This window comes from Cryptomeria japonica, chromosome 10, assembly GCF_030272615.1.
Source record: "Cryptomeria japonica chromosome 10, Sugi_1.0, whole genome shotgun sequence".
Taxonomy (NCBI): Eukaryota; Viridiplantae; Streptophyta; class Pinopsida; order Cupressales; family Cupressaceae; genus Cryptomeria; species Cryptomeria japonica.
This window is the reverse complement of record NC_081414.1, coordinates 619,606,699-619,625,459: the sequence shown is the minus strand read 5'-3', so window position 1 is coordinate 619,625,459 and position 18,761 is coordinate 619,606,699. Positions and strand designations below refer to the sequence as shown.

General features: G+C 35.9%; 1 protein-coding gene across 2 annotated transcripts in view; it reads left to right on the top strand.

Annotated features, from left to right (window-relative positions):
- Positions 1–10,019, top strand: part of LOC131029981 (cysteine synthase, chloroplastic/chromoplastic) — a 219,795-nt gene extending 209,776 nt beyond the window's left edge. For both annotated transcript variants that reach the window (XM_057960665.2, XM_059213320.1), the window contains one exon: positions 9,624–10,019. In XM_057960665.2, the coding sequence (XP_057816648.1) occupies positions 9,624–9,641 (18 nt within the window). In that variant the 3' untranslated portion in view covers positions 9,642–10,019. The remainder of the gene's footprint in view (positions 1–9,623) is intronic.
- Positions 10,020–18,761: the final 8,742 nt, after the last annotated feature.

Below are 18,761 nucleotides of genomic sequence, written 5' to 3'. Positions count from 1 at the left end.
CTATAAAGTTTGTAGGCTCAACCTACTAGAGGCACCAACCCCTCATTCAATTCATGAGAACTTTCCCATTAGAGGTGCCAAACCCTCATTGTATTCGTGAGCACCAAATCACTAGAGGCACCGACCCCTCATTCTTTTCATCAAACTATTGTAATCTTTTCACAAAATTTGCTATAACGGTAACAACAAAACTGCCAGGGAGGAAGAAGAACGCGACATAGGTAGACGTCGTACCTCCGACAATTAATGGCCTTGTGGCGAAACAAGGACAAAGTACGTACTGCAAGCAGTCGAGAAAAGGGAGAGGGATTGGTGAGAAGATTTCTCTAGCTTAAAGAGAAAAGTGAATGACAACGGTGGTTGTGGAGAATCGTCGAGGAATCGCAAAGTCGAGCAAGAAGTAAAAGTAGAAGTGTCAGTAGAAGTCATAGTGGGGAGAGACAAAAAGAATCTGGTGAAGAACGCACAACATGTTGTCATGGAGTGAGTGGGAGGAGATTGCTAGACAACTACCACTCCCCAATGAAGTAAATGAAGACCTTGCTGACCAAGCAAACAACTAGTCCGTACAGTAAGTATCGGATGAGAAGGACAAAGAAAACTTTGAAGCCGGATCTGCAAAGAGTAACCAGTTGGTAGTTTGAACGGGACAAAGAGGATGAAGGATGAAACCTTGAGAAGAAGATTACTGAAATACTATGTAATCAATTTAGGAGGTTGGTGGTGTGTGTTGGTCTTTTTAAATAAAGGGGAGATTTGTGGAATTTTAAATATACTCATGTAATCAATTTTTGAAGTTTCCATTTGTTGGTTGGGTGTGAACTTCATTTAATTCTTCAGCTGGGTGAATGCTAAAATAGACCAATATGTGGAGCTGGAAAAATGTTGCAGTTGGGAGAATAAGGGAATGTTATTGGCATACAAAACTGGGTTTATTTGAACTAGCTGCATCATCTTTTCATGTACACTTGACTGACTGGAGATAAAGACGTTAGAGGACAAATTGCAGAAGGAAACAAGGCGATGTGGAGATATTAGCTAAAGCTTATGAACTAAAGATTGGCATTTGAAATGCCAACTAATATATGTGCAAGCTGTGTCATCCTTGGGCAGGAATATCATCTATTAAGTGGCAATGAATATTGCAGCATTGCCGTTCACCTCGAGAGCAGTGATTAAGTTTAGTGTAAATCATGGAGGTGATCAGAGGGCTTATATCTAAGTCTGATCTAGCTTCAGTACTGGTTGCTTTGCTGTTCAAGTTTGGAGCAGATATTGCAGATTTTGGATATGTGAACGATGAGAGTTTGGGGCCAAGATTATGATGCTATATGTCTGACTGGTAATTCATTGTGTTCAATTAAATGATTATTTTGCATCAGCAAATGAAGGATCTCAGTTGTATAATGTTTCTGACTGTTCATCTTCAGCTGAATATATGAGGTTAGAAAATCATCTACTTGTAATTTTCTCTTTGATGATTTATGGTGCTTTCCTTGGTGGTAATTCCTATGCAATTTTATGTTCTTTAATTCCATGAGCATCATATCATGTTGTAAAATAAAATATACAAACAATCAAACAAATTAACAGCAAGCTGGGATTTCAGTCCAACTAGTTAATGTTACATATCAATGGAATGCATATTGTTTGACAACATGTCTGAAAACTGAACTTAGAAATGTCAAAAGAGAGTGCAAAAAATTTAGTGCAGAACTGGGTGGGACAATACATCCTGCTTCTTTTTCCATACTTTTGTATTTTCCTCTGTTTTGCCATGGTATCTGTTGATGTGTTTTTTAGGACACCTCAAACATAGAATAAAATACTAAGTATTCTATCCTCTCTTGAACAAAGAAAGCTCATATGCTAAGACGATGTGATCAAATAAGGCAACTCCAAGGGTTACAATGCAAACAATCAACTTAATGCTTGGGATAGACTCAGTGATGTATGATGTGATATTGCTGGAATCACAAGGGGACTTATGTTTATGAACACCACTGGAACATGGACTCTATACTAACTTAATTGAATTGGAAAATAAAGATAAAAGGAGGTAAGGGTTTAGAAAGTCTATGCTACTCCTAACCATGTAAGAAATGATTGTTGAATTGGTGTAACCAAACCAAGTTTTGCTTTGCCATGAGGAAACAACTACACAAAGATGGTATAATCTCCTAGGGATAAGCGAATCATATCACCTATACACACCAACATTACGAACAATGAGCATATAGCAATTGAAGCTAAGCTTTTAATCAAGTTTAGTCTAACCACACACTGCAATTTGCAATCAACAAACTCCAAATGGTATGAACATTAGGTTTCACCATTCATCAACAATAATATCTTCCATTGTGATGTACCGATCAACAACCTAGTCATAGTAACAATAAAATGATTAAGGGTGGCAGCCTTGATAGTAACTTCCATTAGTTAGAAGTTAGCAAGAGTAGTCATATAGTAGATTAATAGTTAGAATACATGACTGAAAGCATAAGATGTTAGGAAACAGTGAGGTTTTATAAATAAGATGGTTTCCTAGTTACCTTAGGAGGAATAAGAGATTGATTCCAAATGATGATCATCTTCAAGAAAACTTATGGTTACATCTTCATCATCAAGCAAACATTAAAAAGATCATCTTGTTTCAATAAGGGATAAAGACAAATAAGAGTTCAACGTATTATCCAACCATCAAGGAATAAAGACTTGCAAGCACCTAGGTTCTTGTGATAATGATCTCACTATCAATTCTCTCACCATGTGAGGCTGTGACCCTACCATTGATTACCTTGATCACATATGATCAACTTAACCAATGATAGATGCATAATTCCATGCATGCAAGGAGTTACCCCAAAACCATCACCAAGACAACTATGATGCACATCATTAGAAGGTAAACATATAGCTGTCCATGAAGTAGCTGAGCAGATCCAGAAAACAATTAAATGTTATCAGTGGTAACAAATGTGCATCAGAGATGAATCCAAAATTATGTACATCTGGTCTATGTATGCAAGATCACAAGTCTGTCGGCATAGTATATACACATCAGTATGTCATTAAGAGATCTTCAAACCAACATCCTTAGGATGATGGTCAGATCCGGAAGAACTTTAGCACCTTGATCAGTGACAAACAAATAATAATCTGCCTGTGATTCGTATCTAGTCATTAACAACTAAGATTGCTGTGACCATGCTTAGTAGATGAAACACGATGACAACCACTTATCATCAGAGAATAATACCTTACCATGCAATCCATTAAGGAACCCAATTATTTTGGTAACAATCACTACTAAGAATGTGATTAGATATTTATAAGAGGACACAATTAGGAAAAAAATTATCTCCAGACATTGGGGCACAACTCCTCACCGTCTCAACCTTCCATCACATATTAAAGGTGTAGTGGAATTTTATATTTTGTTTATAATCCAGTTTGGATCGCTCTTAAAGAGTTAATGCCGTAGGCACATTATCGGGAGCACAGATAAATCGTTTCATATCAGGAGACAACTCCTATGTTGTAAGCATAAAAAATGAGATTTTTAAGCTTATTGTATTTCGAAAATCTCATTTTTAAGCTTGTGTTTCCAAATCCTCATTTTTAAATCTAAAAAATTAGAGTTTGGAAACATAACAAGCTTAAAAATTAGAATTTGGAAACACAAGACTAAAAAATAGATTTTCATGTATATTGTGTCTCCAAAATCTCATTTTTAAGCTTGTGTTTCCAAACCCTCATTTTTAAAGCTTGAAAATGAGAGTTTGGAAACATAAGAAGCTTAAAAATTCATATCAAACATGGCAGCATTTCAGAATTGCATATATATATATATATCAGCATATCAGTCACAACAATTATTGCTATAAGCAATAAGCAAAAATTGATTGCATGGATTGAAAGATTGCATTAGAAACAGCAACCATATCGCTATAAGCGATAATTAAGGATCAAACATTGCATGTGATAAGAGTTATACCGGAGACAACAATTCGTATTGCTATAAGCAATACCATTATATCTCATTGCATAGTTATATTGCCATATTGGACATTCATTCTGCATCCCTTATCAATATAGGTGAAAGGGAAAGTTTATAGACATATTATTCACTTAGCATTCATTATATTGATTATAATAGAAAAAGCAAGTGACATTCATTGATTCATACTATTGATTATATAATTCATGCTATAATTTGATATTATAATCTTTAGCAAGTTTAAGAATTTGGAGCAATTGTGTCATAAAGACTAATAATCCTAGAGGGGACATTACATCGATTAATCTAACACATCTAAACTATGAGAAGTAGAGACAATGCAACATGTTGGAATAGCACGCAAAATCCACCATAACTTCAATGATGAAAGTATGTTTATTACAACAAGCTTTGGCAACAATCTCGTTTCTTCCTTCTATACTGCTACTAATTACTAACTATCATCTATTGATCAACTACTAACTATTGCCTATTAACCTTTACTAATGAGAGATTTGAGCCTTAAATAGAGGTCTCATTACATTTGAATGGTTCAGTTTGATTCAAGATCAACGGTCGAGATTACACAAAAAAGCCCTAATTAGGGTTAGTTAATTAACTTGCTTCAACCAATGATAAAATTACAATAAATTGGACACATGTCCATCCTTAAGCGTGCACCAATAGTAATTGAGGCTAGGTACATGAAACAATTTCTGATGTAGTGCCATGTGTCACTTGCTCCCTCCTTGGATGAATCAGGTTCAACGAACTTGGACGTCTTGATGTGGCACTACTTGAATAATTGATTATGACTAGGCACCAACTCATCTTGCATTGTAGATCATATTGAAGAAATGTTTGTGGTTGAGCAATATCTCTTGATACTCAACATTATCTAGTTGCTCAATGTGATGAAGGTTCTGGGGCATATTCCCAAATTGCATCATTTGTATATGATCAAGTTTTCTAACTTTGATTAACTCTTCTGAAACTATCATTCATCTTGATCACATTCACATTTCAATCTTTTCATAACTTGGGAATTTTCCCCTTGAGATGCACTTCATCCTGATGATGCTTTCTTTTGACTCTCCTACTCTTGACTTGAAGTCCTCCATGTTGTTCATGCTTGATCATCCGTGTGTATGACGTAGGAAGTATCTACATTGTTGTACTAGCCTTGATTCTTGGGTTTCTGGGGGGAATTTAAGATTGTCTTATGTTTTTCCTCTTTGAACTCTCATCTTAAAGATCTTTGAACTTGTCTCCCCTTTGTATTACAATGTTTGAAGAGTGTAGTGCGTATGCTAGCTCCCTCCTAGCCTTGAAGTCCTGATGTTCATTTTTCATGTTTGATAAACTTGGTGCCATGATGCTCTTCATTGTGACTCCTTATGCATTCTTCTGAAGTCTTCTCTCTTCATGTGAACGAATCTTGACGTTGCATCCCTTAATGAGTTCCATCTTCATTTTTCAAGATATCTTTTGTTTCTATTTTCATGAATAGAGTCTCTTCTCTATTGCTAGTTGAGAAACTCTCTATGGATGAACTACTTTCCTCTTTTGAATAGAGGCTTTTTTGTATTTGTGAGAACTCTTTTTTTTCTCATTTTTGCCCCTTTTGTAGTTTTTTATTCTTATGATGTTTTCTATCTTTCATGTTATGCTTTTCCTCATCATCACTACTTTTATTTTCATATGAACATTTTGCAGCAAAATGTCGTAGTTTTCTACGATTAAAACATTTAAAAGGCAACTTACCTTTATACTTGCCAGATCCTTTCTTTAGCATCCTCACAAAATGAGTCAATCTTTATCTCTTCAATAGTAGAAACTTTAGCATCAAATCTTAAAGAAGAGACATCAATACTTTTTGCATAATCATTCTGTCTTCAACTGTCTCACCAATTTCATCCATGTGAAGCAGATAGGTAGCAATAATTTCTTCGTCCTTCATTTTCAAACTCTCAAATTGTCTTCCATGTGTTTGAATCTTAGCTTTCTTCACGTTATTGTCTCCTTCATAGATGTACTTTAGTTTATCTCAAATTTCCTTGGCCGAGTTACAATGCATTACTTCGACAAATTGCGATTTTGATAGACCACACAAAATTGCATTCATAGCTTTTGCATTATTTTCACTAGCCCTCTTTCCAGCTTGATCCCTTGGTGGAGGATTCAGAGCAATATAACCATCCACTATTGATTTCTAAATCTCAAATCCAAGAGCCATTAGGTAAGTGTGCATCCTTATGCTCTAGAAGGTATAGTTTGTTCCATCTAACTATGTAGCCTTGTTTGAGGAGAATCCTTCTTGACTGCCCATGTGTGCTCTTTGAGATCTATCTTTTAGCGATTAGGCTATACTTGAGTAACCAGCTTTGATACCAATTGATGAGCACACTCTTATACTAAGGTTGGGGGGGAAGCGGGGGGGGGATGGGTGGTTGAATCAGTGTAAGGTAATATTTTACTTCTCAAAAATTTCTAAGGTAATCTTTAACTTTTCCAAATAATAATCACAATAATATCAATCACACAACATCAACAATTAAGAACACAATCTTTACGTGGAAACCCTTTTGGGAGAAAACCACAGCAAAAAATTGCTTATATAAAATTCTCTTACAAACTTTGGAGGCACCAACCCATTGGAGACACCAATCCCAACTTCCGAGCACCAACCCAACAAGAGACACCACTCTTTTTTATTGAGGCACCAACCTCTAAAACAACAAAGCTTTTGTCTTCTTGATATTGCTTCTTCAAAGCATGAGACTCTACTTCATTAAATCTGCGATAAATCTGCTACAAATCTGCTCTTAGGTCTTCTCCAAATTTGTTCTTAGCTTTGCTCCAAATCTGCTATAAATCACCTCTAAAAGTCTGGTATGAAATTTCTTGAAAGGCCTGCTATAATCTGCTGATGGAGAATATACTTATGCTCTAAATCTGAAAGTTATTTTGTTAATTGCATGCATCTTATGCCATGAGCTTATCTTGCATATATACCTTCCAATATACCCCCTCCGCGCAAAATAGGTGACTCCCAAAGAGGTCGGCCAAATGTGAGATAGTTTATTTTATTTCACCCAAGGAGTGCGATCTTCCATGCAAGGTCGGCCCACATAAAAGTTTGATGAATTACCCAATTTGAATGCCATAAGTTGGGTGCTAAAAAGATGCAATATCTGTCGGCCCTAGTAAGGATAAAATTTTGACTTTACATACAATAAATATATCCCATTTTTATTTAATTCTTCTTTGCATAAAACTTCTAGATTGATCCACTTTTTACAACATCTTTGAAATCAATGACAATTCGCTTTGATATTAATTCCCCTTTGACATCAATGAGGACAACATTTCCAACAAGCAAATTTTGCACCCTATCCATAGCCATGGCCTTTGTTCAAATTGTATCAGTCACTTTAGCCATAATCATTGCCATTGCCCAAACATTGTCCATCATAGCCTGCACTGTTGATGGTGTTTTCTATAGTGTATTTAGTGCCTTTACTGTAGCCATTGATGCTGTACTGTAGCTGTCATCTTCACCTGCACCATTTCCATAACCATTGCCTTGCTCTTCACCCATAGGGGACTTAGGGTGCCTAGGCTCAATCATAGGGCCATCCTGAACTCATATTTGAATTTGAACTCAACCTATCAAATACATAGGCTGAAAATGTTGGACCCAGTAACTCAGACCAAAAGGATGTATGAGCAACTCATATGAACCTAGTCTTGTGTTTAATATCGTTTCTTGATTCCTGCCTGGTTACACCTAAACGCTAAAAAAAGCATTGTAAAGTACTTAGCATGCTAAAATTGACTCAACATATTATAAAATTGGTAATGGATCAAGAATGAAGAAAGAAATAAAGGAAGGACAATGCACACCGCAACACATGCAACTTATTATGTTTCTATAAACGTACACACTAAATCATATATTTAATCCCCAAGTTTTGCAATTTGACATAGAAAACAGGACCAGGAGGTTTAGTCATTAGTTAAGGTATGCAGTGATGGAGAGGCATGTATTAACATGGTTTGCAAACTTCGTGAGTTGCTAAGTACTCACTATTTTTTTCCTATTCTACGTTTTTTTAAAGTAAATTTGTTGAGTTTTTTGGGCCAAGTTTCTCATGCCCTTGTGCAAGGTTTTTCCCGAGTACCCTGCAAGCCCTTTATAAAGCGTGAAAACTTCATTTCTTTATAATGTTTCCTATTCTCCGATTCTAGTTGGATTGTTCTCCAATGCTAACAGCCTGACATTTTTCTTCAACCATGGGTCCAATCATGTTGCCCACGTGCATGAGTGAATGGAAAGTTCGAAGTTACTTGCAGTAAAGCAACAATAAAAAAGCAGGAGATTGTCTTTTATGCAGCAAATACTATTTATCATTTCATAGCATGAATAGATTTGAATTTGATGACGTGACACCTCAAACACCTAGCTGCATGCATTAACATGATTTGCCATAGATGATACATCCTGTACACTTCATTGCTTGCTGCAGTGGAAGTGTTCTTAGTTTTGACTGTTTGCAATGTCTAGCTGAACTAGAGAGTATTTCAGCAAATAATCCTTATTTGATCTGCACTATAATATTAATTAACGTAGACACAATTCACTACCTTCTTGATCAAAATCAAATATCAATCTGAAACAGGGAGTCACATGCATTAGCAATTACAATATCTTGGAGCAAAATTTTGTTCATTCTCCTTTCATTACCTTTACCTCCTTTGATAGCATGTTGAAAAATAGAAGAATAAAAAGTTGAAAGATATTAATCTATAATAGCAGAGCTAATAATATTAAATAATAATGATAAATTTATTGGAAATGATTACTCATATATCATAATATGGCTTTTCAAAAGTCTTCTCAAAACACTACACAAATCATTTTGACAACATAACACAACACTAACTAAACATTTTAGTTGCTGACATCACTAAATCAGTGAAGCGACTTTATTACAAAATGTAAAATTATTTTCTGACAAACTCTAGGAAATTCAAAACTGTGTCATGATAATTTGAAGTTGTGATAGAATTCTAATAACTGATCTTCACACAGCGCACCAAATGTAAAGTCATACAATACTCTTAAATCTTAAACTTTGAAGCAACCATCTCTAGCAAGGAACAAACCTGTATACAATTGATAGACTAATCAGACCAACTTGGATTGTAACACAGTTGCAGAAACTTTTTAATTTTTTTCCTTGGTGCAAAAAGCAAAAAGGTTTCTTTTTGTGCTGTATGTTTTCAGCAACCAGTATCACTTGTGGCTTCCGATTCTGGTGTAAACTTTCAAGACACTTTTGTTACAGCAAAGTTATATTTCCATTATGAATGGTTGAGTTCTATTATTTTCCTAATTAACTGGTTATTTGTGCTTTACTTGACCATTGTGGATATCAAATTTTTCTTGATGTTGTCGATCTTGTTTGTTTTCAATAGTAAAGGAACTGTAGATGGAGACAAAAATGGCAAATGCGTAGGAATAAATTGATTGTTTGACGATATGGAAGATTGTGTATGCGCATGAGATTTTTTTTTGTTCGTAGAAAACTAATTTTCTTATGTGGATTTGCTATTGCAGGTTGTGTTTCCATATTGAGAAAACTTTTCAAAACTTTCTTTCTATTGGGCAGAAATCACAGAAAATCCGCTTCCATTTTTTGCATAAAATTTTGTTTACTGTGAGTACCCTTAAAAAAGCCAAGTACGGGTATAGTTAGAGAGGACCAAAGATAAAACGTCGGCCATGTAAAATAGAGTATATATCAAGCACCAAATTTTTGGTGATTTCTCATGAAATTATAACATGTAGATCGTGTCATTGTATATTTCCATTTTCATGGGCAATTTTGTTGAGACGATATAATCAATAAGTATTCGTCCTCCTCCGTTCCCATTTGTCTACATTTTTGAAATGTAGTATGGACTCCTAAGGTTGCATATAGTCTTGATGATTAATAGAAATTATTTATGGTTGTATGGCATGTCATGAAGAGGAGTAATACACTTTTACGTCTTGTAGTTTTTATTTTACATATGATAGAAAGATATAAGACAGACCGTTAAGGGTAATCAATATAATGATGATCTTTGTAGCTTATTTGTGTAGTGTGTTCTGCTATGATCACTTTTTCTTTGTTACATTTGAATTGTTACACTACATATCTATCTCAACAGTTATATGGATGATCATGTGTGCATATAAAGAATTTCCTGCTATATTCTTGGTGCCATTGCTTGATTTTTCAACTATCTTGAATTTTTGTGACATGTAAAAGTAAAAAATAAAAAATAAAAAATACAAAGTAAAAAACAATGGGATGAGAGTTTAACACAAGTAAAGCCAATTAAATGTTATGAGTCTAGTTTATGAAGCGGCCGTAGTGGACTAGTTAAGAGGAGTATGTAAACACAAGCTCCTCTCATAGATGTGGTCATAGATGAAAAACTCGACAAGTATTTGTATGAATTGCGAGTTCTCCCAAGTCAAAATGTCAAGCCAGTTACACGCCTACAAACTCACCTACAAGTTTTGAAAAACTTGCAGTGATTTTTTCCTATAAAACTCACGAGTAAATGTAAAAAATCTTGAGTTTTGTATTAAAAACTTGTCCAAATTCTTATAATTTATGTTTTTTCATTGCTTGCAATTAAAAAAATGTATTTTTCATTGTTGCCTCTCAACCCTATTGGGGCATTGCCCCCAAACTCCCATAAGGTGCATTGCTCCTTGGGGCATTGCCCCCAAACCCCCTACAACTCAACCTCATTGAGGTCTCTACTCCCAAATTCCTATTAGTTATTGAAATTTGTCAAATAAAAAACTTGATTACAATGAGGAGTTGATAGAGAATTGGGATATATCTCTTGAGTGTGCCTACTTAGATGCTTTTGATAATAAAAGCAGCCAAAAACGAGGGGGCTGACCCATAGGTACAATTAAGAGAATAGTGGTAGAACCATTGTCTGCATAAAATCAGCAAAGAAACAGCCTTTTACCTCTATCAAAAACAAAAACCATACTGCGAGAGTTTAACAGCGATAAAGTACTACTAGTCAGAGTATAATTCATATGCCACGTAGGGCCATAAACAACAAAATATAAGCAAAAGTCTTAACTAGGCTTATCCAACCCTTAACTACACAACATCGACAAAAAACTCCTCCACATGCAGAAAGTTGTTTCTTTTTCGCTTGGCTCTTCTTAGGGAGCAGTTTTCTAGCCTACTTAGATGTTATTATATTGTACAACTTGCCATAGGCAATTTCTATGTATGGCGTTACTAGTGAATGTGGCTTTATAACATTTAGAGTTGAACTAATTTTTTGGTTTATGGTATGTATTAAATTTTTATTTTGATTTACATATGTTATTAAATTAGTAATTTGCTCAACAAATTTAGTAATGTGTGTTTTTAGAGAATATGTTTAAACATTTATGTATAAAAAATGTTTGATAAAATTGTCAAGTTTTTTTGATTTTTGTCAAGTTCTGAGTTTTCAAATTTTTTGAACCTATCAAGTTATTGCCATGTTCGAGTTTTTCAACTATGGATGTGGTTTACATTTTTGTGTGGGGTGGTTGTGAAAAATGTGTTGGCCTCCCAAAATTAATTGCTCATTTCTACTTTGATTGAAGAGTTGTGAGGGGCAACATGAGAGGCTAATAGAACACAAATCTTAAGGATTTGTGATAACAAAGTAAAGGTAAAGAGAGAAGAAGTGGAAAGAGAATTAGAGACACCATCTAGGAGACTTATAAATTACAATAGATAATGACATTCAATTGGTCTATCGAAATTGTAGAAAGCAAATATGAACAATTTTAAGGATAAAATTAGTGTTCATTCCAAGGGGTATGAAGCTGAAGAATTATATTTTGAATGTAATGAGCTAAAAGTGAACTCTTAATGGTGGATAAGAGTGTGCCATTAAATTGTGATTCTTTGAGAGTTACTTTGAACTAATGTTTGATAGGACTTAAGCACTTGCTATAGCATAACTATGTGATAATTTAGAAGGTTCTAACAGCACACTTAAAAGTTACTAGGCTTTAAGGAATTACCCAATGATCTAAACTTTAGAAGATAATTGACTGTAGTTAGATCCTTTGATATTTCTGAAGTTTCCTTGATTGCTATACCTTAACTTAGATATGGAATCAAGAAGTGTGCTAATGACACTTCATGATCATAAAGGGGTTTTTATTGATGTCTAATTATATTATTTAAAGTGACAAAAAAATATATAAACTTGATAGTTGTGGGACATGTTTGGTTAGAGGTTCGCCATTAGTCATTGGTTTGTCGCTTGTCGTAGGTTCGTCACTTGTCATTGGTGCCTAACTCATCGCTCGCATGTCACTCATTGTTGTTTCATTGAATGTTGTTTCATCCTTCGTCGTTGCGTCATTGCTCATCGCAGGATTGTCACTTGTTGTTTGTTCGTGATTAATGGTGAGCAGGAGTAGGTGGACTTTGAAACTTTTGCCAACGAGAACTGTTCTAAAGACGACAACAATGATGATCGTGGATATTTTGACGGTGGCAAGGAATCAATGAGGACGGGCTTCTTTCGGACATTTTATTGGAAGCTTGATTATTTGACGAGTTTTGACCCCGTTTCATGCTGTGTCTAGAAGGAAACTTTAGAGCTAGGCTTCTAAAAGGGTTTTCTTTCTTAGGTTCTAAATCATCCAATCCATACTTTTGGAGAAATTGACTTCACGAGCAATGAGGTTGTGTGTGCTAGGGGCCTTATTTCTATTGGGTCGCTTTGCGAGGAAGCTTCATTTCTTGCTAATGGGGTGGTTTCACCTTGATCGTGATGTCTTCTATTATGTCCCTCGACTTCCCTTCTATCCAATCATTTCTACAAGATGAGGTAGCCTTATCATGATTAGATGGGTTGTGCAAGGTTTCTTTGATTGAACTTGAGACAAATGGTTTTTTCTTACTTCTTGTGGAGTCCTTGCTTGGTGTAATTGGAGTTTGTTTTTATCAAGGTGGTATTGCTTCTGCTAGCTCTTGCCTCTTGGTTTGGATTGCAAATGCTCTTGTCGACCAAGCTATTGCTTCTATGGAAAACACCCTCATTGGGAGGTTCTTAGGCTTCTATTTGAATATAGACTCTATTCATAGTGGGCTTAAAAAAGATGGGATGTTGTTGGTCAATTTTAGGTGGCTTCTATGTTTAACGATTTCTTTTTCTTTTTCCTCCTTTCATTCTCTTGAGGAGTTGGTTTTTTTTCTTAGTGGCCCTTGGTTCTTTGGAAAATCTACTCTCTTTTAGGAAAAAGTGGACTATTGGATTTGATACTTCCAAGGAAAAATCCAATTGGGTCCCTATATGGGTAAGGTTCCCAATTTGCTCTCTAGAATACTGACATGAAATATTTAGAGGTATTTCTAATGCTCTTTGTTTTTTCGTAGCCATAGATAGGGTCATGAAAGATGTCAAACATTTGAATTTTGTCAAATTTTGTGTTTCTATTGAGATTGGTAAGCTTTTAACAAACACTATTAAATTACAATGCAAGTTGGATGTTTGAATATTCACCTTGAGTCTGCCTTTGTGGTGTGCTCTCACTACCAAAGATATGGATATTTTAGCCTCTCATGCTAGGTTTATAATCTTTCCCTTCTTTTGGGAAGACTTGTTTTGAAAGGAACATCCATGGCTTATTTGGTGTAAGATCCACATAAATTTTTAAGGGATCTTATTTTGCACAATGGTTATATGTAGAGGTACATTTAGGCCTCAAGGTTAAATACTATGATCTACAACCATATTTTGGTTAGGGGTGTGGTAAAGTTTCTGATAGGGAGTCTTAGTTGAGTAAATTGAGAGCCTCCAACTTATAGGGCCTTGGTTGGGGAGAGGTCGCCTACTATCCCCCTAGTCTTGGACCCTATTGCAGACTAGGTTGTCATTGATTCCCAAAGGGAAGCAATTGATAGTGTTGATATTGCAGTTAAGGCATCTAGGATATCTATGAATTGTGTGGGTTGATATTTGATGTATCTAAATTATCAACACTTATTGATCCCTATGTTGCCATGAGGATCCCTTCACCTGTTGATAGAGATAGTATTACAAGAGAGGGTCTGCTTTGGACTACAATGACTTATTTGTTTGAAGACCTCTTGGAGGCATACACTTTCACTGCATCAAAGTGTGGGATCCCTTTACGTGAGGTTAGTGCATATGTGGGTAGCACTTGTTTAGATTTAGGGTCCAGATAGGCTGCAAGACCTTGACAACATTCTCGTCACCTTGGCAACACTGCACTACCTAATTCACCTACAAATCTTTTGGTTGTTGCACAAGTGGCTCCACCTACCGATCCTTCTAGAAGTGTTGAACATCATACATCCTAGGGCCTAGATTCATTTGAGGAAATGACAGGAATGTTGGGTTATGTTGATATGCTTCTACATTCAAACTCATCGTCGATACCATCTCATTTGCATAGTCCATGCACTTATCATTATTGCAGCTAATTAGGGAGATAGATACAAATGCATTTGCAGATACCATCGTTGTAGTGGATCCTGGACCATTTGATACATAGGTATGTATGTATGTGCATGCACATGATATAAAGTTAAATTAATTTCTAATTTAGAAAAGTTATATACATGACAAATTTGTAGTCCTAAAGTACATTTATAAAATCTATATATATTGTAGATAGAGTTAGCTCATTTTACTCCTAGTTTGAGGATGGAGCATGTACACAAGCATGATTGACTTGATGCTACTTGTGTCAATGGACATGCGAGTTTTGATTTAAATCATGTACATGTTTAGATAGTGCTACATGTATGCATATTTATGTTTATTGTACATGTCCTAGGAAGTTCACACATGCTTTCAGACATTTATGTATAGTTTGTACACATCTATATACTTATTCTAATTTAATATGATGTTGGATTATAGAAATAGTGTCTTAGATTGTGGACACGTTTATGTTTGATTGAAATGGTTCTTGAGGTAAATATATGAGTTTATTTATATACATTGGATATGCCTACGAACTAGATATAAGTTAAATATGTTGATATTTTATAATCTTAAAATTTAATCATGTCTAGAATAACTAACTCCTAATCTAGATCTATAGATTGAATGTATATATGAAATATGAACTATAACTTAATGAATATATCTATGAAAATATACAAATAATTTATGGATATATTATTAAGAAATTGTGTAGTTTTTAATGCAAATTTGTTTGTGAACTAGATAGGTACCTGTCTTACGATATTGTACTTTTGGAATTCAAACTTATCAAGTAGCTTGAATAAAATGAAATGAAATTATATTATATACAAATTTATAATTTTCTTTAATTATCTCTAAGATATTGTCTTATTTATTAATGTGTACAATTTACAAATTAGCCATTGTTGCGGGAAGAGGAGAGATGATAGAGGCCATCGAGGAGGAGGTGGAGATGAGAGATGAGGAGGGAGAGGAGGAGGAGGAGGAGAGGGATGGAGTGATGGAAGAGGTTAAGGGAGAGGCGATGGAGGTGGATGAGACTATGGAGGTGAGGGAAGGTAGTGGTAACGCTGGTAGTAGTGCTATCGAGACAATGGAGGAGGAGACAGGGGGTGGATGTGGATGAGCAAGTGGAGGGCCACACGCATGACATTGAGAATTAATAGAGACATATAGAGTAGTTGACATAGCAGCTTCATAGAGCGCATAGGCAAGTGGAGAGCTCAACACAAGGGTTTAGCTAGAGGACGAGGGAGTAAGAGTTAGATGCCACCTTGACCAAGATGCAAGGATTGTATGATTGCATGGTGGTGGAGAGGGACTTGGCGATTGAGTAGAGGCATAGTGCCAAGAGGGAGATAGCCTGAGTGACTATAGAGGGGGATAACTTCTTGTCTTAGTTGGATTAGGCCATGATAGAGAGATATGGGCTCAAGAGGGAGTGGGAGGCAACATAGGCAGCAACAAATGCTTTAGAGGTTGCTAGTAGAGGGGCTACGAGATGATCAAGAAATTGTGATGGGAGAGGGATGAGTCTCACTAGGAGATGGACGAGGTGAGGAGAGGAGGGGGAGTGGGAGAGGCGGCCTTAGCAGTTGTGGTACAACAACAAGCCACACAAATCCAACAACTACAACAACAGGTCATAGGGATGATAAGGGAGGGCATTTTTTACAGGATAGCATATGAGGCAGCAGTACCAACATATAGAAGGTATACATATGTACCTCTGAGGACCGTTAGTACCTCATCACAATCTACATCACGAAGTGGGTCGTTGACACAAAGTGGGAGCTCTTTGAGGAGTGAGGCTTCCTCTCAACAAAGTAGCAATGGATCCTCAAGGCATATATAGCCACAGTGGACACATGCAATCAGACAGGAGAAACTCTTCTCATAGAAGGGTTGAGTTGGTGATGAGGCCTCCCCAAGTGTTGACAAAGAGTAGGTTTGATACACGGCGAGGAGTGTCTGTTGGGTTGGCAGGATTGGAGGGGGTTCCTGTGTGGGATGGGAAGAGGCACAAGGAAGGGGGACAAGACAAGATATAGGAGATACACGGGGAGACATGATATAGGGAGATGATCCCTTGACAACACAAGCACCACCATAGGCAGGTACACAGGTAGAGTATGCCTTAAGAGTACAGGTACCGTTGGGAGCAGAGGAGAGATCAAGGGAGAGTCCCTAGACAAGATCATACAATTAGTGACTTTTTGAGCTCATTATGTACATGCATGATGATTTATTTATTGTACTCATGGTGTATTTGACACATGGACAATGTATATTTTCTAGACATTTATATATATGATAGACACTGATGATGGCCTACATGATGTGATATGATTTATGTTACAATTATGGATGCTTATAGGTATATGTGATAATGATATCATTATTATGCTGACGCTTTGTGATGTAGGATGTGGTGATTCATGACATGTATGTGGTATATGAGTCTATATTATGCGATGCGATGATGATGTTATAGGTGCGTGTGGTGTAGGATGAGATGATTTATTATATGTATTTGTGATGTTTTGATATGTATGATAATTATGATATTAAGCTATGCACTATGCATGACATGATGTCTCATGATGATTTATGGATATGATGGATTATGCATGGCATATAGATATGTTGATGCTTTATGTTGATAATGTACCTAAATATAATTGCATGAGATTAACAAAACTTATCAGGCATAATAAATGAACCTAATAGAAGGAACATTACTAATAATGAATGAAATGCGCCTAAACAAAAGGGCACATTAATGGTAATGAATGCAACCTAAATGCAAGATTAAATGCAATGAAATGAAATACACCTAAATAAAAGGCACATTAATGATAATAAATGAAATGAATGCACAGTAAATGCAAGACTAAATGAAAATGAAATAAAATGCATCTAAATAAAAGGTACATTAATGACAATGAAAGAAAAGGCAACCTAAATGCAATGAAATGAAATACACTTAAATACAAGGCACATTAATGATAATGAATAAAATGAATTCACACTAAATGCAAGACTAAATGAAAATGAAATGCAATTAACTTGACAAGTCACCGACAACATGACCCAGACTAGGGTAGAGGTAGGAATCAGACAAATGTGCACATTCCTAACCACAAGGATTAGAGACGTGGAGAAGCCAAGTAGGACGCGAAAAGGGGGATGAGGCACAAATGGGATGAGGTTTGAAGTTTGAGCAAGAGCACCATAAAAAGGAGTTGCCATGTAGTGAGCACTTATTTTAATTTAGTATTGTATATGAGGCACCAGGTTATGAGGAACCAAGATGATTTCATAGCCAATGCATAGGATTGAGACAACAAACAAAAAAGTTAGTCTAACATCTCACAAAGTTAAAAGGAACTTTGAGGAAAATGATGCTAGAAGAACCACAAGAGGAAGATATGCCCCAATGTAACATGAGACAATTGAGATCTCCTGAGGGAACAACATGGGACACATCAAGAAAACACACATGAACAAAAAGGAGAGACCATGCCTCTAGTTTCACCATTCATAGGACACAATTATATAAAGAATCATGGTGACCATAAGGAGCTAAAGTTAGGGCGCTTAAGATAAAGATAAACAAAGATCCAAAAAACACCAAATATATAACAAGTATCTCGAGTACCTTTTTCTATAGAGAGGATTGATGGATGGGAATGATTGGTCTGATATGAAGAAGGATACATCCTACGAAGATCGATAATAGATTCTAAACTAGGATTCCTATGACAAGAGACATGTGATACACTTGAACTGCTAAGGGACCAAACATGATTGTTGAAGCACTAGTTGGATAAGGACATAGTTTTAATGGAGAAGGATGGGACCTAAGGACACATATGTACAAATGAGCCTAGAGGAGGACGCATGACTAAGGTCATGTACAAGACCAATGAATTGACTAACATGTACAATTGAATATACAAAGCTTAGGAATTAGGATAGAAGGATGATGTTATGATGCATTGCGATGATGAAACACCTAGATAATGATCATGGTAGGATGGGGAAAGGATGGATGCAAATGGTGCAATGGGATAGTGGATGAAATGGAGCAATGGAGCAAGCAAATGCAAATGGTATGTATGTGAGGCGATGGAGATGAAAGGGAAACAAGGACCTGAAAGATAATGACAAGGTCCTCCTACATGGCATTTGTTTACCATGTTTT